Raw genomic sequence first — 24,806 nt, 5'->3', positions numbered from 1 at the left:
CATATTCACCCAGGTTGGATCAGAAACCTTTAGGGAAATGGTAAAGTTGAACCTGAAAGATGCATAGGATCCAAGTGCAGGGGAGAATGGAGCCATCTTATTCATTAATAATACATTTGTGATGGTAACTGATAATCCTTGTGTGTTTCAGTGATGAGGATGCTTACCGTCTTTATAACCTGGATGTTTATGGCTATGAAATACATAACAAAATGGGCATTTATGGTTCAGTGCCTTATCTCTTGGCCCACAAACTGGGTAGGACTTTAGGCATTTTTTGGCTGAATTCTTCAGAAACCCTAGTGGAGATCAATACAGAGCCTGCAGTAAAGGTAAGCTGTGGACCATGTCTGTATGTTCTACTTACAGAAGAAACAAAACTAGTAAAGTGTAGTCATAGCTCTGGGCTTTATAGTGGCAGTTCTCTGCCACCAGTCATTGCAGTATAATCAGTGAAAGTTTATGGTGTATATGAAAGGAGCAGACTGTTACTCCCATATGGATGGACATTGTAGGTTAGAGGGAAATATTTCAAACCTTCATTCCATTTCTTTTCCAGATGGGCCCAGTTGATGCGAAACAAAAGAGCAGATCTCGAACTGATGTGCATTGGATGTCAGAGAGTGGAATCATTGATGTTTTTCTGCTGACAGGGCCTACACCTTTTGACGTCTTCAAGCAGTACTCATCTCTTACAGGTACTTGCATGTAGAAGAGCCCATTTATTGTTCCATTATATTTTCTCTATCCCCTATATCATTGCTATAAGTTAATATTTATTGTATACAATATAGAATTTATAAACAACTTGCCCAGGCTTTTTAAGAAGCATTTCTCTTCCCACCTTCATTCTATTCAGCTTGGCTAAACATTGCACTGGGGCTAGAACTCTCCATTCTCTCATCCTTAATACTTGCTATCTGCCTCTTTGGAGCCTTTAACCCCTGGGCTTTCTCTACCTTCATCTCAGATTATCAGTATCCCAACCTTTTCTATGTTCTCTTCTCTATTAAAATATACCACTGGCTTTAGCTCTAAAGCATTTTATCTTTAAAGGATATACTCATTTCTGCACCTCAATTGGTACAGAAAAAGCATTTGACAAAATTTAACACTATTTAATGATAAAAGCACTCAGAAGACTAGGAATAGAAGGAAACTTTCTCAACATGATAAAAGGCATTTATGAAAAATCCACAGCTAACATCATACTCAATGGTAAAAAGCTACAGGCTTGCCCCTAAGATCAGAAATAAAATAAGGCTGCCCATTTCACCACTGCTGTTGAACACTGTGCTGGAAGTTCTGGCAGAGCAATTACACTAGAAAAAGAAATAAAAGGCATCAAATTGTAAAGGAAGATGTAAAATTCTCTTTTTCCAGATAATGTGATCCTATATGTTAGAAAATCCCAAAGAATCCACAAAAAACTACTAAAGCTAAAAAGCAAGTTGAGGAGGAACCAAGATGGCGGCATAGTTAAACAACTAATCTGCTGCCTCACACAACAATTTCAAAAATACAACTAAAAGAAAAAACGTCTACCACCCAGAACCACGGGAAAGCTGGCTGAGTGGAAGATTTACAACTAAGAAGAGAAAGAAGCACAATCGCTGAAAAGCTAAGGTTCGGAGGCACGCGAATCGGGCCGGCGGCGGGCGGCTGGGTGCGCGGCTTTTCTTCAACCCGCAGGGAGACAAGCTCCCGATCACTCTGAAATCCAGTTTCTGGGGACACTCAGGGGACCCAGGCACCTACGGGGAGAAGCTGGACTCTCGGCCATCGGGTCGGAAAGTGAGAGTGACTTTTTTGCAGTGGTGCGCCCAGCAATCATTGTTTACTGCGCTGGAGCGCGGGGCGCAGGGACTTGGAAACGTGGAAAGGCAGAGACGGCTGACGGCAGCCATCGCCGTTGGCCACGCCCCAGCCTAGTGACGTCCTGAGACCCCACCCAGCCCTGAGGCCCCGCCCTGAGGCCCCGCCCCGCCAAACCCGCCCCGGCTCCACACAGCAGCTTTTGCATATAAATGGCCTGTTCTGGAGCAGCTTAACCAACTGCAGCTCCAGTCAGACTGCTCCAAAACGGCCCAAGCAAAGGAGGAGAAAACTAGCCCTTGCTGTAGCTCCTGCTAGGGGACACACAGTACACAAGGGTACACCAAGAGTGTCCACCTCAAGTAACTGGGAGGCTGACCCGTTGAACCAATAGGACACCTAGTACACAAAACTACCCTACCAACTTAGGGAAGCAGAGAATATGAGAAGGCAAGGAAACAGATCACAAACCAAAGAAATGGAGGAGAACAAGCGACTGGACATAGAGTTCAAAACCACGGTTATAAGGTTTTTCAAGAATTTCATGGAAAAGGCCGATAAATTCCATGAGGACCAACTAGAAATTAAACATACACTGACTGAGATAAAAAATATTATACAGAGACCCAAAAGCAGACTAGAGGATTGCAAGAATCAACTCAAAGATTTGGAATACAAAGAGGCCAAGGACACTCCTCCAGAGAAGCATGAAGAGAAGAGAATTCAGAAAGTTGAAGATAGTGTAAGAAGCCTCTGGGACAACTTCAAGCGTACCAACATCAGAATTATGGGGGTACCAGAAGAAGAGAGAGAGCAAGATGCTGAAAACCTATTTGAAGAAATAATGAACGAAAACTTCCCCCACCTGATGAAAGAAATAGACTTACAAGTCCAGGAAGCATACAGAACCCCAAACAAAAGGAATCCAAAGAGGACCACACCAAGACACATCATAATTAAAATGCCAAGAGCAAAAGACAAAGAGAGAATCTTACAAGCAGCAAGAGAAAAACAGTTAGTTACCTACAAGGGAGCTCCCATACGATTATCAGCTAATTTCTCAACAGAAACCATGCAGGCCAGACGGGAGTGGCAAGAAATATTCAAAGTGATGAATAGCAGGAACCTACAACCAAGACTACTCTACCCAGCAAAGTTATCATTCAGAATTGAAGGGCAGATAAAGAGCTTCACAGATAAGAAAAAGCTAAAGGAGTTCATCACCACCAAACCAGCATTATATGAAATGCTGAAAGGTATTCTTTAAAAAGAGGAAAAAGAAGAAGAAAGATAAAAATTATGAACAACAAATACATATCTATCAACAAGTGAATCTAAAAGTCAAGTGAATTAAAAATCTGAGGAACAGAATAAACTGGTGAACTTAATAGAATCAAAGGCATAGAATGGGAGTGGATTGATAATTCTCAGGGGGAAAGGGGTGTCTGTGTGGGGAGTATGGGAAGAGACTGGACAAAAATCATACACCTATGGAGAAGGACAGCGGGGGGGGGGGGGGGCGGAGGTAAGGGAAGAGGGGGGGGGTAGGAACTGGGTGGTGGGGAGATATGTGGGGAAAAAGGAGAAACAATTGTAATCTGAACAATAAAGATTCATTAAAAAAAAAAAAAAAAAAAAAAAGCAAGTTGACCAGAGTTTCAGGGTACATGATCAACACACAAAATCAGTTGTATGTATGGTTTTTTTAAATATATTTTTATTGATTTCAGTGAGGAAGGGAGAGGGAAAGAGAGAAACATCAATGATGAGAGAGAATCATTGATTGGCTGTCTCTAGCACATCCCCCACTGGGATCAAACCACGATTTCCTGGTTCATAGGTCAACACTCAACCACTGAGCCATGCTGGCTGGGCAAAATCAGTTGTGTTTTTACACACCGGCATTGAACAACTTAAAAAAGAAATTGAGAAAACAATTTCATTTATAATAACATTCAAAAGAATAAAATCGTTTAGGAATAAATTTAATCAGAGAAATAAAAAACTTATACACTAAAAAATATAAAATATTCCTTAAAAGAAATTAAAGAAGGCCTAAATAAATGGAAATATATCCCATGTTCATGAATTAGAAGACTTAACATCATTAGGATGGTAATACTACTGAAAGCAATCTATAGATTCACTGAAATCCCTACCAAAATTCCAACAGCCATTTTTGAAGAAATGGAAAAAGCTGATCTTCAAAGTCATATAGAATTGTAAAGAGCCCTGAATAGCCAAACAATCCTGAAAAAAAAGTTGGAGAACTCATACTTCCCAATTTCAAAAATGACTATAAGTTTAAAATAATCCAAATAGTATGTTACTGGAATATGGATAAGACATTTAGATTAGTGGAGTACAATTAAAGGCTAGAAATAAACCCATACATCTCTGGCCAGGTGATTTTCAACAAAGGTTCAAGACCATTCAATGTGGGAAAGAATAGTCTCTTAAACACATGGTTCTGGGACAATTAGATATCCACATGCAAAAGAATGAAGTTGGAACCCTACATCACACCATACATAAAATAAAGTAACTCAAAATGGATAGAAAAATGTCAGAGCTAACACCATAAAACTCTTAGAAGAAAATGGGTAATTCGCCCGCCCAGCATTTCTCAGTGGTTGAGCATCAGCTATGAACCAGGAAGTCACGGTTCGATTCCCAGTCAGGGCACATATCTGGGTTGCAGGCTTGATCCCCAGTGTAGGGCAGGAGTCAGCTGATCAATGATTCTCTCTCATCATTGATGTTTCTATATCTCTCTCCCTCTCTCTTTCTCTCTAAAATCAATAAAAAAAAAATTTTTTTAAGAAAATGGGTAACTTCATGACCTTGGATTTTGCAACAGATTCTTAGATATGACAACAAAATCATGAGTAAAAAAAGAAAAAAATAGATAAGTTGGACTACATTAAAATTTTTGAAGTGAAAAGGCAACCTATAGAATGAGAGAAAATGTTTGCAAATCATATATTTGATAAGGATCTAGTATCCAGAATATATAAAGAACTCTTACAGCTTAACAACGAAAAGACAACCCAATTCTAAAATGAGCAAAGGACTTAAATAGACATTCCTCCAAAGATATAGAAATGGTTTAACAAGCACATGAAAAAATGCTCAACATTATTATTCATTAGGAAAATGAAAATGAATGATATACCATATCCTATCTTCTAAGATAGCTAAAGAAAAAAATGGAAAATACTAAGTGTTGATAATATGTGGAAAAATTAAAACCTCATACATTGCTTGGGAAATGTAAAATTGTTCAGCTGCTGTAGAAACAATTCAGCAAACAAAAAGCTAAATATAGCATTACCCTATGACCCAGTGTGATGGTTAATTTTATGTGTCAACTTGCCTATGTGATGGTACCCAAATATTTGGTTCAACACTAGTCTAGATATCACTACGAAGGTATTTTTTAGATGAGATTAACAGTTAAGTCAGTTCAAATAAAACAGGTCACTCGCCATAATGTGGGTGTGCTTCATCCAATTGTAGAAGAAAACATAGGCAGCAAAATCTCAGACATCTCTCACAGCAATATGTTTGCTGATACATCTCCTAGGGCAAGGAAAATAAAGGAGAAAATAAACAAATGGGACTACATCAAAATAAAAAGGTTCTGCAAAGCAAAGAAACCATAAACAAAATGAAAAGGGAGCCCACTGTATGGGAGAACACATTTGCCAATGATACATCTAATAAGGGGTTAATATTCAAAATATGTAAGGAAATCATCCAACTTAACAAAACAATCCAATTTAAAAAATTGGCAAAGGACCTAAATAGACACTTATCCAAAGGGGACATACAGATAGCCAAGTGACATATGAAAAAATGCTCAAAGTCATTAATCATCAAAGAGATGCAAATTAAAACAATAGTGAGGTACCACCTCATACCTGTCAGAATGGCTACCATAAACAAATCAACAAATGACAAGTGCTGGCGAGGATGTGAAAGAAAGGGAACCCTAGTACACTGCTGTTGGGAATGCAGACTGGTGCAGCCACTGTGGAAAACACTTTGGAGGGACTTGGAGAGTATCATGCTAAGTGAAATAAGCCAGTCAGAGAAAGATAAATATCACATAATCTCACTCATATGTAGAATCTAATGAACACAATAGGTCCAGAGACATAGAAACATGGAACAGTCTGATGGACCACAGAGGGAAGGCAGGGGTGGGAAGAAATTAACCAAGGAACTTATATGTATACTAGAGGCCCGTTGCATGAAATTCATGCAAGAGTAGGCCTTCCTTCCCCCGGCTGCTGGCACCGGCTTCCCTCTGGCACCTGGGACCCAGGCTTCCCTCACAGCCCCGGCTTCCTCCAGAAGGTTGTCCGGAAGGACATCCAGTCTAATTAGCATATTACACTTTTATTATAGATATGCATAACCCATGAGCATAGACAATAGTGTGGTGAAGGCTTGGGGCAGGGGGTGGGCTAGAAGGGGTCATTGGTGGGGGGAGGAAGGGGAACATCTGTAATACTTTCAACAATAAAGAAAATTTTTTACAAAGAAAGCCGTAAAAGAAAAGGACTGGCCGAAACCGGTTTGGCTCAGTGGATAGAGCGTCGGCCTGTGGACTCAAGGGTCCCAGGTTCGATTCCGGTCAAGGGCATGTACCTTGGTTGCGGGCACATCCCCAGCAGGGGGTATGCAGGAGGCAGCTGATCGATGTTTCTCTCTCATCGATGTTTCTAGCTATCTATCGCTCTTCCTTCCTCTCTGTAAAAAATCAATAAAAATATATTTAAAAAAGAAAAGGACTGAAGTCCCCTAAAGAAAAAAGTATGTCTCCAGGCTGCCTTCATATCCAAGCTGCAGCTTCAGCTCTTCCTTGGATCTCCAGCCTATCAGCCTGCCCTGCAAAATTTAGTTCCAGCTGCCACAGTCACATGAACCAGTTCCTTAAAATCAACCAATCATTCGCTCTCAACACACATCCTATTGGCTCTGTTTCTTTGCACAACCCTGACTAATACATCCAGCAATTACACTCCTAGATATTTACCAAAAGGAATTGAAAGCAAGGACTTGAACATTCCTTGTATACCAGTGGTCATTGCAGCATTAGTCACAACAGCCAAAAAGGTGGAAACAAGTGCCCATCAAAGATGGATGGGAAGATTAAAAATGGCGGCAGAGTAGGAGGATGCTGCACAGACATGCTCCCAGGAACAAGCTGGAATTACAACTGAAATACAGAAAGGCTTCCTGAATAATCCATGGAAAACTCACAGGAGAGAACCCTGATACCCAAGGACCAAAGGTGGAGACAGCATAGAGACTGGTAGGAGGGATAGAGGCACAAAAGGGCCAGTTGGGCACCCACAGATGGCAACTGAAGTCCTGGAGAGATATCTCAGCTGTGGGCGGGTGCCACTGAGAACTCTGGGATCTAATCCCAAAGCTGGGCTCCCCATCAGAGAGCACCAAACTGAGGAGGGTACCCATATAACATCTAACTGTGAAAAGCAGTGGGGTGCTGTCTTCCAGGGAGTGGCAGGTGAAAGTTTGGACACCCTCTTAAAGGGCCAATGCACAAAAATTCCCTGTGGAGCCACTCACCTTGTGCTCTGGCAGAAGGAGGGTGAAGTGGACTGGAGCTGTGAGAGCAGAACCCAGGACTGGGGGATAGAGCTCAGAAGGCAGACACCCCAAGTTTCCTGGGCTGAGTCATTCCCTTACACAGTGGAGGACATCTTTCCCAGATAGACATCTGCCTTGCCTGGGGGGAAGACAGTCGACATACCCTATTGGAAAACACCTTGCCCAGAGGCCACTTAGGAGATTAATAATTAGCCTCCAGGCAGAAGCAACTGCCCCACCCTGTTGAAAAAACTCTGGCCACACTTGAGGACGATTGCCTGGGGGCAATTCAAGTCGGAATCCTATTAGTCTGTAGATAGAGGCAGTCTCTGGAGGCTTTGAGTCTTTGCCTAACCCAATTAGAAACAGCCTTTCACACTGTCCTGCACTAGAGACTGAGAGGTGTAGAGGATCTGCCTAATACATAGTCACAAACCCAAACAGACAACCAAAATGAGGAAACAAAGAAACAACTCCCAAATGAAAGAACTAGTGAATTCTCCAGAAGAAGAGATAAATGAAGCATAGATAAGAAATTTATCTGAAACAGAGTCTCAGAGTAATGATGTTAAAAATGCTCAACAGTATGAAAAAAGATATAGTAACTATGAAAAAAGAGCAGTCTGAGATAAAGAACGACATAGCACAAATAGCACATTGAAAGGAATACACAGCAGATTAGGGGAAGCTGAGGATCTAATCAGTGAATTAGAAGACAGAGTTGAAAACATCACTCAATTAGAGAACCAAAAAAACCCCACAACAATTAAAAAACAGGAGGACAGTTTAAGGGAGCTGCGGGACAATGTGAAGCATAACAATATTATAATAGTAGGTGTGCTAGAAGAGGCATAAAGGGAGAAATGAACAGAGAAGGTGTTTGAAGAAATAATGGTAGAAAACTTCCCTGGTAAAGGAAAAAGTCACACAAGTTCAGGAGGCACAGAGAACCCCAAACAAGAAGAACCCAAACAGACCCACACCCAGACACATCATAATTAAAATGCCAAAAATTAAAGACCAAGAGAGAATCTTAAAGGCAGCAAGAGAAAAGAAAACTGTTATCTACAAAGGAGCTCCCATAAAGCTGACACCTGATTTCTCATCAGAAACTCTACAGACCAGAAGGGAATGGCATGAAGTACTCAAGGTAATGGAAAGCAAGGATCTGAGACCAAGATTACTATATCCAGCAAGGCTATCATTCAAAATAGATGGTCAAATAAAGAGCTTCCCAGACAAAAAAAAAAAAAAAAAAAGGCTAAAGGAGTTCACCACCACCAAACCAGCATTACAAGAAATGCTAAAGGGATTGCTGTAAGGGATTGCTGAGAAGAAGAAACAGAGAGAAAAACATAGCCAAACAGAATTAAAATGGCTATAAATAAGTACCTCTCAATGATAACCCTAAATGTAAATGGATTAAATGCTATAGTCAAAAGGTGTAGGGTAGCTGAATGGATACAAAAACATGACCCAATTATATGCTGTCTACAAGAGACCCACCTCAGAAAACAAAAGACACACACAGGATGAAAGTGCAGGGATGGAAAAAATTTTCCATGCAAATGGAAAAAAAAAGCTGGAGTAACAATACTCATATCTGACAAAATAGACTTTAAAAACATCATGCTAAGCAAAATAACCCAGTCAGAAAAAGATAAATATATAATCTCACTCATTTGTGGAATATAATGAACATAAACTGATGAACAAAAATAAAGCCAGAGGGAAATATATACATACTAGGATATAATAGAAGTAATCCTGTTATTTGCAACTTTTTTAATATTTCCTACAACTTTTATGATATCATACTATGTTAGTACAGTTTTGATAATATTATTATACTTAAAACCCTTTTATTCTTGAAATATTCATGTTTATTGCATGTAATATTATATGTAAGATCTTTTTTCTTGAATAATTGTATTTATTGCATGTAACATCATATTTAAAATCATTTTTCTTGAAATATTAAGGTTTATTGCATGTAACTTTATTATATTTAAAATCATTTTTCTTGAAATTAAAAAAAGATGAATGGATAAAAAAAGATGAATGAATAAACAAAATGTAATCCTATATAATAAGAGAGGAATATGCAAATTGTCTGGGATGCCATAACATTACGACCACTCAGCAGGAGTCATGCACAGCAGGAGCGGGTGGGCGGGGACTGCCATCACCAGGAGGGCCTCCGCGTAGCCAAGCCCAGGGCAGCCTCCTGCAGAGGCATGTGCAGGCCTGCCCAGCGCTAACATGATGCTGCCTGCGTGCGTCCCCACCCAGTTAATTAATAAATTTATATATACATTTTACTAATTTCCTTTACTCTCTGACACTTGTATTACAGAGAAAGGGCAAATAGCAATATTAAAATATTTCATCTAATTAATTCCCTTTTAATGTGCATGAATTTCATGCACCGGGCCACTAGTATATACATAAAATGGAATCTTAGTCAGCCATAATAAGGAATGAAGTTCTGATACTTGCACCATGGATGAACCTTGAAAAAATTATGCAACATGAAATAAGCCAGACACAAAAGGACAAATATTATATGATTCCACTTATAAGAAGTACCTACAATAGGCAAGTTTATAGAGACAGAAAGTAGATTAGCAGTTACCAAGGGCTGGAGGATGAAATGGGTAATGGGAAGTTGTGGCTTAATGGCTGCAGAGTTTCTGTAACAATTTGGCTGAAGAGGCAGGCATGTAAACGAACTGCTGTGCTCTTAGGTATAAGTGCTATGTTAAAGGCATCAGCCTAGTGCTATGGAAATAAGAAGGGAATAAATTCTGCTATGAACATAGGGGTGCATGCATTCTTTCTGGTGTTTCGGGTTTCTTAGGATGTATTCCTAGAAGTGGGAGTCTAACTACCAAGCTGAGTGCTTGGACCCTGTTGGCATTTAGAAAATGTTGTAACAAATATAGAATTATCACTGTGGTGGTAGTTGGCTCAGTTGTTATTGTCCTCTTTTAGGCACACAAGCCATGCCCCCTCTCTTCTCCTTGGGGTACCACCAGTGCCGCTGGAACTATGAAGATGAGCAGGATGTAAAAGCAGTGGATGCAGGATTTGACAAACATGACATTCCTTATGATGTCATGTGGCTGGACATAGAGCACACCGAGGGCAAAAGGTACTTCACCTGGGACAAGAAGAGATTCCCCAACCCCAAAAGGATGCAGGAGCTGCTCCGAAACAAAAAACGCAAGGTAAAACGAACCAACATTTCTGAACCTTTTAGTTACAAGCACATTTTAAAACTTGATTTGATACATAAGTGGAGAACTATCTGATTTTTAAAACGGCCATGAAAATAGTACCTTCAAATGCAATTGAAACTGTGATGACAGAAAAGTAATGGTGACAAGGTGGTGACACCATCCATCCCTGCTTCAGTTGTCTAGGTCTCCATAAGGATGCAGGGGCCTAGCATTCAGGCCATTTGTTATGGCCACCCGTGTAGTATTGTGATGGATCCCCCTGCCCTTGGGAAATTTGGTTCTGATGTCAAGATTGATGACATCACACAGGTACCAAGATTAATTAGCCAAAGAACATATATGGATAACCCATCGACACAGACAACAGCATGTTGATGGCCAAAGGGCAAGGGGCAGGGTCTGGGTGGAGGTGGGCAAAGGAAAAAGGTCGGGTAATGGGGATATCTGTAATAGTGTCAAAGAATAAAAATAAAGTTTAAAAAATGATAAATATGCCTTACTAATTAGTCACATAGTAAGGCATTCTGGGGGGAGTAAGGCTGGCTCCCAAGCTCATTTGAAATTGTCCTGAGAGAGCTGGGAAGGAGACCAGCTCAGCTTTTACCATGATTAGAGAGTTAGACGGGGGTGAAGATCGCTATGCACGTGCCAGGGCTTGTGAGTTTGAACTTTGTGCTGGCACCAACGGAGGGGGCATCAGGGCTTTCTTTGTCGGCATGCACAGATGTAGGAAGAAAGGTCAGGGGGAGTGGTGGGCTTGAAAGCTCTTAACAGTCCATCAAAAACAGAGTTGACTTTTTTATTACTCCATTTTCCTGCATGCCTCCCTGATGGATTCCTCTGGTCAATCTGGCCAAGGAAAGAACTAAAACAGAAAATTGGGAAGGAAAAGGACACTGGAAAGTGTATAATGCAAGGGTGGTGGTAGTGGTGGTAATAGTACTGGAAAATTAAACTTCAGTATGTAGAATAGATTTAAATAGATATGAGGAAGGCTGATTAGAAGGTTCTAGTTAAATAAAATGGTATTGAGGTTTGAGACTAAGTGTAAAGAATGGGTGTTAGAGCCTAGCCCGTCTGGCTCAGTGGATAGAGCGTTGGCCTGTGGACCAAAGGGTCCCAGGTTTGATTCTGGTCTAGGGTACATACCTTGGTTGCAGACTCCTCTCCAGCCCGGGTCCTGGTCGGGGCGCATGAGGAGGTAACCAATCGATGTTTCTCTCTGTCTTTCCCTCTCTCTTCTACTCTCTCTAAAATTCATTGGAAAATATCCTCAGATGAGGATTAACAAAACAAAACAAAGAAAGCAAACAACCAAACAAAAGAATGGTGTTAGAAAGGCAAGGAGAGGTGGTAGAGACACAGCTGTGATCACAGCTTTTCTCAGACTTCCTTCCTCAATATGCCTATACCTTTGAGTTTTTAACATGCTATTCTCCTATTTCCTTTAATGTTTGCTTTTGTCAGTGTTATGTTAGCTTCTACATGTCTAGGAAGCAGAGACCTTGCCTACTTACTCCTTTATGTATAGCACCCAGCACCGCAGACAGATAGAAGTTCAATGCTATTTTTTTAAAATGTATTAAGCAGCAATAATTATAAAAGAGCAATGGCCTAGTTTTGACATCAATCTATATTTCTGTAAGCACACAGAATACTTCAATGCTAATAGTAGTTGTTTCTGAGTAAAATTTGAACCCAAGAACTATGATGGAAACATATAAATGAATATATGGCTCACATGAAACTGATGAGATCTTCAAACCTTTATGTCCTCCTGACAGCTTGTGGTCATCAGTGACCCGCATATCAAGATTGACCCTGACTACTCAGTGTACACTACGGCCAAAGAACAGGGCTACTTTGTGAGGAATCACGAAGGGGGAGACTTTGAAGGAGTATGTTGGCCGGGTGAGATATTACTTTATACACTTATTTCCCTTGTTCTGTCCCAATTAACGAAGGTTTCACAGCCACTGTTCTTATTCCTTGTAGATATCTTTTGCTACATTTTAAGCTCCTTTAAGAAATGGTATTACCTTCTTTTATATCTTTCATAATACTGATACAGTGTACATTGTATCCATTTACCAGTCAATGGGTGAATAAAAAATAAGCAAACCTCTAGCATGCTATTTCTCTAAGCAAATAAAAATGAAAAGCCAAGGAATGAGAAAAGGAGATGAAGAGAAAGAAAGAAAAAAGGCCACCTGGCTGGTATGGCTCAGTGGTTGAGCATAGAACTATGAACCAGGAGGTCATGGTTCAATTTCCAGTCAGGGCACATGCCTGGGTTTCAGGCTTGATCCCCAACAGGGGGCATGCAGGAAGCTGCCCAGCAATGATTCTCTCTCATCATTGATGTTTCTATCTATCTATCTCCCTCTTCCTCCGAAATCAATAAAAAATACATTTTTTAAAAGAAAAAGGGCCCTGCAGTCTCTCCCCCTGCCATTCATCTTTGCCCTGTTAGCCCAACCTTTTGACTTCCAGACTTTCGTGAGTGACCTCAGCTGCCTCTGGCAACTCTGGACAATTCCTTTCAGAAATTATTAGTTTAAAGCCTTGGTAGAGCCCTGACCGGTTTGGCTCAGTGGATAGAGCGTCGGCCTGTGGACTGAGGGGTCCCAGGTTCGATTCTGGTCAAGGGCATGTACCTTGGTTGCGGCGGCACATCCCCAGTGGGAGGTGTGCGGGAGGCAGCTGATTGATGTTTCTCTCTCATCGATGTTTCTAGCTCTGTATCCCTCTCCCTTTCTCTCTGTGAAAATCAATAAAAAATATATATTAAAAAAAAAGCCTTGGTAGAGACTCCTTGAGGAAATCACCACTCTATCATAACATAGCACTCTATCATAAATCCTTGCACGGTAGAGAAACCCCATGAATTTCCCCCTTTTATCAGTTATGAACACTTCTCTGTTCTTTTTAAGAACAGACAGGTCACTACAGACTACTTGCCATCCTGCTTTGGGCTATTTCAGTGAAGGACAGGCTCCACCTTGATACTTGTTCATTGGCATGCCCTGGGGTTGAAAGGCCTAGTAGATTATCACTGAAGTCCAGCATTACCTTCATCTGCTTCTCGCCAGACCATGCCTCTGTGTCAGCTGACTTTTATGTCTGATGCCCATTGACTGCCGAGTTTTCACATCTGATAGTCCTCCTTACTACACATCTTACCATGAGGACCACTGTTCCTAACAGGCTGTCTACTCTTGTAATTCTACAGGTCTCTCCTCGTACCTGGATTTCACCAACCCCAAGGTCAGAGAGTGGTATTCAGGTCTTTTTGCTTTTTCTGTTTATCAGGTATGTTTTTATTCATTTTCTCTTTCCTAGTTACTTGAAATGATGAAAGAATGAAAAGAAGTGATTGAATAGAATTATACTGCTTCATTGAGTAGCCCCTAATAAATAATGCTTGTATGAAAAGGGAAGGGTGGAATCACATTACAGACTTTGGTGGTGCTAGGAGAGGTCCCATGTGTATTATTAAATGCAAAAAGCTATGATTTTGACCTCTATTACAATATATCAAAGTACTTAATTATAGAGATGTATTACATTTTGAAATTACTATATACTTTTTATATAAAATAGCATTTTATAACTATTATTGAAAGGTGATGATATATGTGGAACTATCTTGCAAAGTATGTCATTAAAAGTAAGGTATAATAATAAATTGATTACTAAATCTTATAAAATCCACTGAGAAAACAGGAGAGGCCACATCTAGAGAACTGTTTTCAACCAATTGTGATGATGATGATAATGATCCTATATGATAAAGAGGTGATATGCAAATTGACCATCACTCCAACACATAAGATGGCCACCCCCCATGTGGACACAAGATGGCCCCCACAAGATGGCCAGCAGGGGAGGACAATTGGGAGAGACCAGGCCTGCAAGGGAGGGCAGTTGGGGGTGATCAGGCCTGCAGGGGAGGACAGTTGGGAGGGACCAGGGCAGCAGGGGAGGGCAGTTGGGGGAGACCAGGCCAGCAGGGGAGGGCAGTTAGGGGTGACCAGGCCTGCAGGAGAGGGCAGTTGGGGGAACCAGGCCTGCAGGGGAGGACAGTTAGGGGCAACCAGGTTGGCAGGGGAGGGCAGTTAGGGGTGACCAGGCCAGCAGGTGAGGGCAGTTAGGGGCAATCGGGCTGGCAGGGGAGCAGTTAGGCATCGATCAGGCTGACAGGGGAGTGGTTAGGGGGTGATCAGGCAGGCAAGCAGGCGAGCAGTTGGGAGCCAGCAGTCCTGGATTGTGAGAGGGATGTCCGACTGCCCTTTTAGGCCCAATCCTGGTCTGGCAGACCCAAGATTTGAGCTCAGTTCTGTTTGTTCCAAACCCAGCTCTTAACCACTCAGTGCTAGTTTCTGAGCATCATGTATTAGGACACAGAAAATAAGAGAAATATGAACAACACTTGAGCCACATGCTCATTCATTTCCTTGTTGTCTACGGCTTTCACATTACCAAAGCAGAGTTGAGTTACTGAAAAAGAGATCTTATAGCCCACAAAGTTAAAAAACTGGATCTTTCCAGAAAAAGACTGCCAACCTTGCCCTAGAGGATGCTAAAGAAGAACAGTCGCCGAAACCGGTTTGGCTCAGTGGATAGAGCGACGGCCTGCGGACTGAAGGGTCCCGGGTTCAATTCCGGTCAAGGACACGTGCCTTGGTTGCGGGCACATCCCCAGTAGGGGGTGTGCAGGAGGCAGCTGATCGATGTTTCTCTCTCATCGATGTTTCTAACTCTCTGTCCCTCTCCCTTCCTCTCTGTAAAAAATCAATAAAATATATTTAAAAAAAAAAAAATAAAGAAGAACAGTCAAGGTAGTTAAATATTGAAAACCATATAGCCTTGTTCATAGACATACACATTTAGAAATAGTTAAAGGTAAAGAGTCAAAAGAAAACACATGAGCCTCCTTTAGGCATTTGGAAGACTATCATGTGGGTGAGGCAAAAGATGTATTCTGTGGTATCCCAAAAATCAAGCTAGACCCTGTGAGAGAATGTTACCATGCAGAAAATAATGGAATGAGCTGCCTGAGGGACTCCTTGTCATTGTAGCTATTGAGTCAAATACTGAGAGACCAGGGATTCTATAAAGAGATTGTAAGACCATGACTAGATGACTCAATCGCCCTTTCTCACTCTATATTGACCAATTCTATGTAGAAAATAAACTATAGATCATACTAACAAGCAGGCATCTTAGCTGTCAAATTTTTCAAAGTATTAGAGGAAAAGCAGAACTTTATCATGTACAACTACAATTGCCCTTCCCTCAGTTAAGAGTTGTAGCAGATGATGGATGATAGAGCTTAATTGTGATCATTCACAACCTTTCCTGAGGGAGTTCTCCAGATAGACCTCGGAGTAGACTTACTGGGCAATATGTATTTCACAGACAATAGGGCACAGCATTCTTTCATTCATCAACAAATATTTATTGGAAACCTTCTATGGTTCAAGTATCGTCCTAGGTGTTTGGGAACTATCAGTGAACTCCCTGCCCAGTAGAGCTTTTCATTCTAGCAGTGGAGCTGAGGACAGAGCACAGATAATAAATATAATGAATAATAAATGAAATGGAGAAGGAAAGAGGAATAGGAGGAGCTGTCATATTAGCATAATCACTGTAGAAGTAGTACCTTGACCAAGATTTATTTCCTAGGGATCTACTGACATCCTCTACATATGGAATGACATGAATGAACCCTCAGTCTTTAGAGGACCAGAGCAAACCATGCAGAAGAATGCCATTCATCATGGCAACTGGGAGCACAGAGAACTTCACAACATTTATGGCTTTTATCAGGTAAGACAGCCAAGAAGAAGCCAACTGTACCCATGTACCCTGCCTTTGGGCTGAAAGTTGTTTCCTTTGTAATAGCCATACTATACATTTCTCTTTGTGTGTCTCTTCTGCCATGAGTCTTACCCGGTTGTAGCCAATATAAGACTCATTTCTCCTTTTGTACCTTTGCCTTCTATAATGAACTTGATGAATTCATAGATATTGTAAGATTAATGGTAACAGAAACATCTTCTTTGACAGGAGCCATTAGTAAATGGTATTGGATGCTACCTCAAAACTTTTATTGAAGTAAACAAACCATGTGTAAATACATAAAGGCAATTAGGACAAATGTTCTGCAATTTCACAAATTTCTAAATACATTAAGTCTTACATTTATACCAGGGGAGTAAGATTTAGAGCACACATACATAATTTCATAAGTACACTTTTTTAAAAGTAAAAAGTCTTAAGTACTTAGCTTTCTCAATAGAATTGTATTCCATTGGCCAATCACAGTGGTCGGCAAACTGCGGCTCGCGAGCCACATGCGGCTCTTTGGCCCGTTGAGTGTGGCCCTTCCACAAAATACCATGTGCGGGTGCGCACGTACAGTGCGATTGAAACTTCATGGCCCATGCGCAGAAGTCAATTTTCGGCTCTCAAAAGAAATTTCAATCGTACTGTTGATATTTGGCTCTGTTGACTAATGAGTTTGCCGACCACTGGCCAATCACATCTAAAAGACCCAGGCATGTATAGGGATTGTACTTGGTAGTCACTGGCCCTAATTTATACATTATTTTCAGAATGTAACTGTTCTTATGGTCCTCCCACCAACTGGTATTTTCCAGTGGGAGATGCTGGCTAGGTACAGCTTGGTTTTCTGTGTTTACTTCTCTAATAGCCTCTTGCTATAATTGCAAATGACTTTAGTGAATTTCCTTATGTAGGCCAGAGGCAGTCACTTAACCTCTCTGAATCTCAGATTTTTTCATTAATGAAGACTGTCTCAGAGGTTGTGTAGATTATAAGAGAAAATCTTATAAAATGCCTGATAATAATAAGCACCAAAAGGCTTGGTCTGGCCTGTGGGAATCAGGCCGAAATCGGCAGTCCGACATCCCCCAAGGGATATAATAGTGCGCAAAGCTGCAGGCAGCCAGGCACCCCACCGTTCCCTCTCATCCTGGCCCCACTGTGCCTGCCGCAGCGGCTGCTAGTTAGCGCGCTGCCAGTGCCACAGAGGCAGGAAAGGCTCATGCCCACTGCAGCTGCGCTCACCAGCCATGAGCCCGGTGTCTGGCGCCTGTCAGTCAGCTGCGCGGTGCTCCTGCTGTGGGAGCGCACTGACCACCAGGGGGCAGCTCCTGCATTGAGCGTCTGCCGCCTGGTGGTCAGTGCACATCATAGTGACTGGTCAAATGGTCATTTGGTCATTTGGTCGTTCAGTCATTTGGTCGTTCGGTCGCTTAGGTTTTTATATGTATAATTTCATTGCTATTTTAATCAAATAAATTTTCCATTATTTTAATAAGGGAATTTAGAGTAGTTTCATTACATCATAAAAATTGTTTGATGGATTTATTTTAATATTTCCCATTTCACATTCCCACCTACCATTTTTTTTTGCATGTTAAGTAGTTTATTGGGGATGTCTACACAATGCCTTAATCCAATCATCTGTTTGACATTTTTCTCCTTTGACTTTATAGCAAAAGGCTACTGCAGAAGGACTGATACAACGATCTAAGGGAAAGGAGAGACCCTTTGTTCTTACACGTTCTTTCTTTGCTGGATCACAAAAGTATGGTAAGGAATAGCTCATATGATCAGACTTAAAACCACAAATTTTTATAGAGCTATTAATGCCTTCCTTTTCAGTAGCCATTGGGCAGGCCTTAGATGTGCCCTGAAGTATGTATTTTTGTCCTATGATCAGAGTAAACCAATTTTAATAAAGTTTAGTTACTCATTTCCCACTGAAAAAATGGCCACTTAATTTTTGGGTGAATGACTTCAGAGTATCTGTTTGCAGGGATGGTAATCTCTGATCCTGTCTCTTTGATTTATCAAAACCAGGGAAAATACACTTCTAACACATTCCTTCAACCACTTATTTCACTCCACAATATGCCTTAAAATAGACCTAGCTGTGGCTTATGGTCAGGTTCATCTATAACTGGATCTGGTTTACTAGCTAATGCAGATCTAGTTCAACTTTACCACCCTGTGGCAGGAAGGCTATTTTAAGTCCCCAGGCACAAATAACTGGGAGCTTAGGTTCTCGTTTGAAGAATCCAGCCTTTACTGTACATAGCCATTACTAGGCCTCCTGCTCCACCCCTGCAAACCAGCCCCTGTGGTACTCAAGAAAAGGCTAAAATATTGTCATCTTAAGCAGAGATTTATGTACAGACTAGAAGCCCAGTGCACAAAATTCGTGCACGGCGGGGGGTTGTCCCTCAGCCCAGCCTGTACCCTCTCCAATCTGGGACTCCTGGAGGGATGTCCGACTGCCCGTTTAGTCCTGATCCCACCAGCCTAAACGGGCAGTCGGACATCCCTCTCACAATCCAGGACTCCTGGCTCCCAACTGCTTGCCTGCCTGCCTTCCTGATTGCCCCTAACCGCTTCTGCCTGCCAGCCTGATCACCCCCTAACCACTCTGCTGCCAGCCTGGTTGATGCTTAACTGCTCCCCTGCCAGCCTGTTTGCCCCCAACTTCCCTCCTCTGCCAACCTGGTCACCCCTAACTGCCCTCTCCTACAGGGTTGATCACCTCCAACTGCCCTCCCTTGCAGGCCTGGTCCTTCTCAACTGCCCTCCCTTGCAGGCTGGGTGCCTCCCAACTGCCCTCTCCTGCTGGCCATCTTGTAGTGGCCATCTTGTGTCCACATGGGGGCAGGATCTTTGACCACATGGGGGCAGCTATATTGTGTGTTGCAGTGATGATCAATCTGTATATTACTCTTTTATTAGATAGGATAGAGGCCTGGTGCACGGATGGGGGCCAGCTGGTTTGCCCTGAAGGGTGTCCCGGATCAGGGTGGGGTTCCCTTGGGGCGTGGGGTGGCCTGAGCGAGGGGCCTGTGGTGGTTTGCAGGCCGGCCATGCCCTCTGGCAACCCAAGTGGAGGCCCTGGTATCTGGAATTTATTTTCCTTCTACAATTGAAACTTTGTAGCCTGGAGCAGAGCCAAGCCTGCTGTTCCCTCCGGGGCGGCAGCCATTTCTGTGGCAGTTAATTCACCTTCTACAATTGAAACTTTGTAGCCTTAAGCGGGTGGGCCTGGCCAGGGTGTGCAGAAAGCTTTGCTTCCCCTGTTGCCGCCGGCAACCCTGGCCTGCTCTCTCAAGCTCCATTCTGCCGCCATTTGTTTGAATTTGTTTACCTTCTATAATTGAAACTTTGTAGCTTGAGTGGAGGCTTAGGCCTGCAACGGCTATGGAAAGCTTGGCTTGCTCTGTTACCTGGGAAACCTTGCTCTCTGTGGCTGTAGCCATCTTGGATGGGGTTAATTTGCATACTCGCCCTGATTGGCTGGTGGGCGTGGCTTGGCTGGTGGGCGTGGCTTTATGTAGCAGAGTGGTGGTTAATTTGCATATTACCATTTTTTTAGAGAGGATTTGCTCACCACAGTATTAGTTCTTGAAACAAAAAAAGAAAGAAAATCCAAATATGTAAGGGAATTGTTATAAAACTATAGTATATTTATATGTTAGACTGTCATAAAGTTATGTAAAACTAGAGGCCTAGTGCATGAAATTCATGCACTCGGGCGGGGGCGGGGGGGCGGTCCCTCAGCCCAGCCTGTGCCCTCTTGCACTCTTGCAGTCTGGGAGTCCTTGGGGGATGTCGTGGGAGTGGGCCTAAGCCTGCAGTTGGACATCCTTAGTGCTGCTGTGGAGGCGGGAGAGGCTCCCACCACCGCCACTTTGCTCACCAGCCGTGAGTCCGGCTTCTGGCTGAGTGGTGCTCTCCCTGTGGGAGCGCACTGACCACCAGGGGGCAGTTCCTGCATTGAGCGTCTGCCCCCGGTGGTCAGTGTGCATCATAGTGACTGGTTTTTCCTCATTTGGTCGATTTGCATATTAGCCTTTTATTATATAGGATAGCCTTAATTGCATGAGAAAATGTTTGACATCATGATAAAAGAAAAAAAAAAGCCTAAATATATTTATATACCATCCTTTGTGCAGTGCCAGCACGGCCAAGGGTGAATCTGAGTGGGGGCGATGAAGGATTGAGAAAAGATAAACAAGAGAAGGAAAGCTGGGACTCAGTGGGACGCTGCTTCCCTGATGGGGAGCCAGCAGCGCCACGGACTACAAGCCAAGTCCTTATTTTATAGCCGATGCTACGAGGCAAAGTTAATGGCGTGGTCAAGATGTTTACAGCATTCTGATGAGTTTTGATCGTACTCAATTACATGCACCTGATCAAGCTTTGTTTACTTGCACCCTATATCACTTAGACACGTGGGGCCACGTGTTCGGACCATGGGTTCAAGCTTACAACTATAGCTGTTGGCTATAATTGTGCTAGGAAGGCTCTGCCCGCCAAGCTGGGACTTGCATGTGGCCACAAGAGGACTGTGCCCTCTCATCAGTCCAAGGCTTGAACCTGTCCAAACACTGTAGCCGCGCCCCACAATCCTTATTTTGTGTGTGTGTATATATCTACTAGAGGCCCAGTGCATTCTCAAGCACCTCTTCATCATGGATGTGCCACATTCTTTCTTTTCCCCTGCCTCCCACTCCCATTCTTTACTGTCCCCCCCTTTCTGGGGAGCAGGTGGTAGGCTTCGCACTCACCATGCAGGTGTACACTGACGTGGAGCACGGTGGGGTGGGAACTGGAGGTGGGGCGGGCGTATGCTTGCTTTTGGGCCACAGCAGGAACAGTAGTCACCACCTCTCAAGTGCGCAGGCCACCAGGGCGAGGCCCGGTTAGGGCTGGGAGCTTTGCTGAACTGCTGCAGTGGGTTACCTGGCAGTGCAGCGCCCCTCCATTGAGGTGGCGCTGCCTCTCAACCTCCGCCTCAGGGCTGCGGGTCCACGCCCCTCTGCCCAGGCGTCCTTCCCTCTTGTTTCCCACCGGGCCAATCCGCATCTTGGGGCCACTGCAGAACCTCGCTCTCCGCAGGCGAGGCAGATCCCCGCCCACCAGCCCCCTGCCCCGGCCCGAGCCCCCTCCAGTGCACCCCACCTTGGTGCCGCTCTGCGCCCCTTGGGCCGCCCTCCTCCTGGCCGGCCACTTCGCTGAAGCCATGGCGCTCACCCGGGAGCCGTCCTCAGGTGGGCCAAGAAGGACAAAGCCCAAAGGGAGTGAGTCTTGAACCCCCACATCCCATTCTCTGGATTTCCTCCTGCACCTCCTCTCTGTTTCACATCTTGAATGGGCACCAGGCTCCGGCACCCTGCAGCCCAGCCACATGGCCTCCCAGCGGCCTGGTAGAGTCAGTCTCCGTGAACCTGTGGATCTGTGGCCAGAGGCCCGGCCTGGGTCTCAGCAGCCCCGTTCCTGCTGGAGAGGGCTGTTGGAGGAGGACCAGAGCCCATCCGTCATTAGCTCCCCAACTCCAGAGGAGGCACCACAGGCTCACATCCCCCGGCCGCCACGGCCCACCCACCTGAGCCTGCTGCGCGTGCAGCCTGCTAAACTGGTCGTTACATTACGGAGTAACAGATAATTAGCATATTCCTCTGTTATTATATAGGATTATAGAAAAGACTAATTTATAATCATAGAAATCAAACCAATGATTGGGTAAGGTGGGGGTAATTGATTGAAAAGATGGAAACTTTTGCTGTTATGGAAATGTTCTATACCCTGCTTGTGGTGATGGTTACATGGTGCACACTTTTTAAAAACTCATCAAACTCTTCACTTAAAATACATTCAGTTAGACTTCAAAAATAAATGATTTCAGAATATTTTTGCAATTTATTTTGTCGATTTTAATAACTTTTCACATTAGAAAATTAATATATTTTCATTGTGGAAGACCAGAATTTATATATTTTAAGGTAAGGAAGAAATGCATTCCTTTATATTAATTTTGTCTATACAAATAAGGAATCTAAACATGAATCAAGAGCATGGGCTGATTTGTGATTTTTTTTTTTAATATCTTGTTACTGGTGTCCAAAGGTGCTGTGTGGACAGGCGACAACAGAGCAAAATGGAGTTACCTGAAAATTTCTATCCCTATGTTACTCACTCTCAGCGTTACTGGGATCTCTTTTTGTGGAGGTAAGATGATATCCTCAGGCTTGAAGTGAGGGAAAATAAAAAATGAGGGTGTTTTTGTCAAAGCTGCTCACAAATCCCTTTTCATTGGCTGTTTTGGATAGGTCTGAACGTGGGAAAGAGAAGATGAGGAAAGTGAAGGGGGCATTAGAGAGGAGAGAAAGGGTAGCTTCAGAGCTGTTTTGTTATGCCCTCGATCTGAATTGAGGACATAAGGTCAGGAGGGGGCCAGAGTGCCGCTTTCCCTCATTCTCTTACTGCTGCCTCAGCCACTCTTGGTAACTGTGTTTGTTTCTCGTCCTGAAACATGCCTTTCTTCTTGAACGAAAAATGGAAAGAACTACAAAGAATTTTGCAAATAAGAATCAGCCTTACAGAAATCATTTTTACTCTGCAAATTTAAAATTCTGTGACATATTTTTACTGTTAAATATATATATATATACACTCTCGGGAAAGATAAATTTAGTTAAAATAAGATTCCCTAGTGTGCCACCTTCGCAAATCCTAATAATTCTCTGCAGATGAGAGATCTAAATATGGAAGGTGCTCAGGATGGCGACAGATCCAGCTGCTCCTTCTTTTCTTTAGGAATAGAAGTGACTTAATATCACTTTTTGATAAGTGTGTTTTTATAGCATTGGTCCATACAGGGAATATGTATCCTGCTTAAGGACTAAACATGAAATTCTACTTAGACCTCTCATTATCATTATCTGTTTCTCTTTAGCTATTTCTATAATAAATATTCCTCCTAAAATCAGACTTCAGTTAGACTTCAAAAATAAGTGTAATTTTTATCTTGCCCTAGCTGTTGCTTTCAAAGGAAATCAATTGCCAGCCCTCCACCGCCACCCCACCCCTAAATACAGACATTGACTCAGACAGACATTTTGCAATTTCTGGGTTACCTGGGTTCAGGAACATACCTGAAAGTTGATCTTGCAGTAAAGCCTCTGACCTTTGACAAGAATAGAATGTAAAAGAGCGTACTGTCAGATGCCCAAACAGGCAGAGTTTTTTACTGTGTGCTCCCTAATTTGAGGCCTCAGTGTCATTTTGAGTGCACGCATAGCACCTTTCTCCTGCCGGTCTTCAAAGCCGTATTTTACTTGAGTGCATCATTTATTAGAAGCCTGGTTGCCTCACAAGCCTTTCTTTCTTTTCTTTTTTTTTTTTTTTCAATCCTCACCAGAGGATATTTTTTTTCCATTGCTTTTCAGAGAGACAGAGAGTGAAAGGGAGGGAGGGAGAGAGAAAGAGAAAGAAACTTTGATGTGAGACACACACATGGATTGGTTGCCTCCCACATGCTCCCCGGCCAGGGGGTGGAGAGCGAACCCCCAACCCAGATACATGCCCTCAATCAGAAATCGAATCCACAACCCTTTGGTACTCTAAGCACTGAGCCACACTGGCCAGGGCTCACAAACCTTTCTTTGACTAATGAATCAGCTGATGTCGGCGGCTTCGTGGGGGATCCAGAGGCGGAGCTGCTAGTGCGTTGGTACCAGGCCGGAGCCTACCAGCCCTTCTTTCGTGGCCATGCCACCATAAACAGCAAGCGACGGGAACCCTGGCTCTTTGGGAAGGAACACACCCGGCTCATCAGAGAAGCCATCAGAGAGCGTTACACCCTCCTGCCCTATTGGTATTGTCTGTTCTACTGTGCACATGTGACTGCCGAACCCATCATGAGGTAAGAGGCTCCACCTGTCGGAGGCCCCAGCAAACAATCTAACCAACCACTGGGGAACGGAGTAATTACACCGTGATTTCAAGAGAACAGGTGAAGGAAAGCCGTGTTTAATCCTGTCACTCAGCTTATTGAACACCAACTGGGAGGAGGGTGCTGGCAGTGGAGGTAGCAGAAGATAACTCTGTGATTCAAATGTTAATAATTGATATGAGACAGAAATAGAGCTTTTTCAAAGAAAAATGAATGACTTTGTAACTGAATTCATTTAGTATTTAACCCACAAGCATCCTCTCATGAAGAACATTTTATTCTGCCAGTCTTGAGCTCTATCTCACCCTTAGGATTAAACTGTTCCAAGTTTG

General features: G+C 43.0%; 1 protein-coding gene across 2 annotated transcripts in view; it reads left to right on the top strand.

The window, feature by feature from the left end:
- The window catches only part of GANC (glucosidase alpha, neutral C), an 86,979-nt gene that overhangs the window by 38,154 nt on the left and 24,019 nt on the right, over positions 1-24,806 (top strand). For both annotated transcript variants that reach the window (XM_054716318.1, XM_054716319.1), the window contains exons 9-17: positions 152-332; positions 560-698; positions 10,432-10,667; positions 12,464-12,590; positions 13,912-13,991; positions 16,368-16,511; positions 18,206-18,302; positions 22,647-22,748; positions 24,201-24,444. In XM_054716318.1, the coding sequence (XP_054572293.1) occupies positions 152-332; positions 560-698; positions 10,432-10,667; positions 12,464-12,590; positions 13,912-13,991; positions 16,368-16,511; positions 18,206-18,302; positions 22,647-22,748; positions 24,201-24,444 (1,350 nt within the window). The remainder of the gene's footprint in view (positions 1-151; positions 333-559; positions 699-10,431; positions 10,668-12,463; positions 12,591-13,911; positions 13,992-16,367; positions 16,512-18,205; positions 18,303-22,646; positions 22,749-24,200; positions 24,445-24,806) is intronic.

The sequence above is a fragment of the Eptesicus fuscus genome, chromosome 5 (assembly GCF_027574615.1).
Source record: "Eptesicus fuscus isolate TK198812 chromosome 5, DD_ASM_mEF_20220401, whole genome shotgun sequence".
Taxonomy (NCBI): Eukaryota; Metazoa; Chordata; class Mammalia; order Chiroptera; family Vespertilionidae; genus Eptesicus; species Eptesicus fuscus.
Note: the sequence above shows the minus strand (reverse complement) of the source record. Positions and strands in the feature narration are given on the sequence as shown.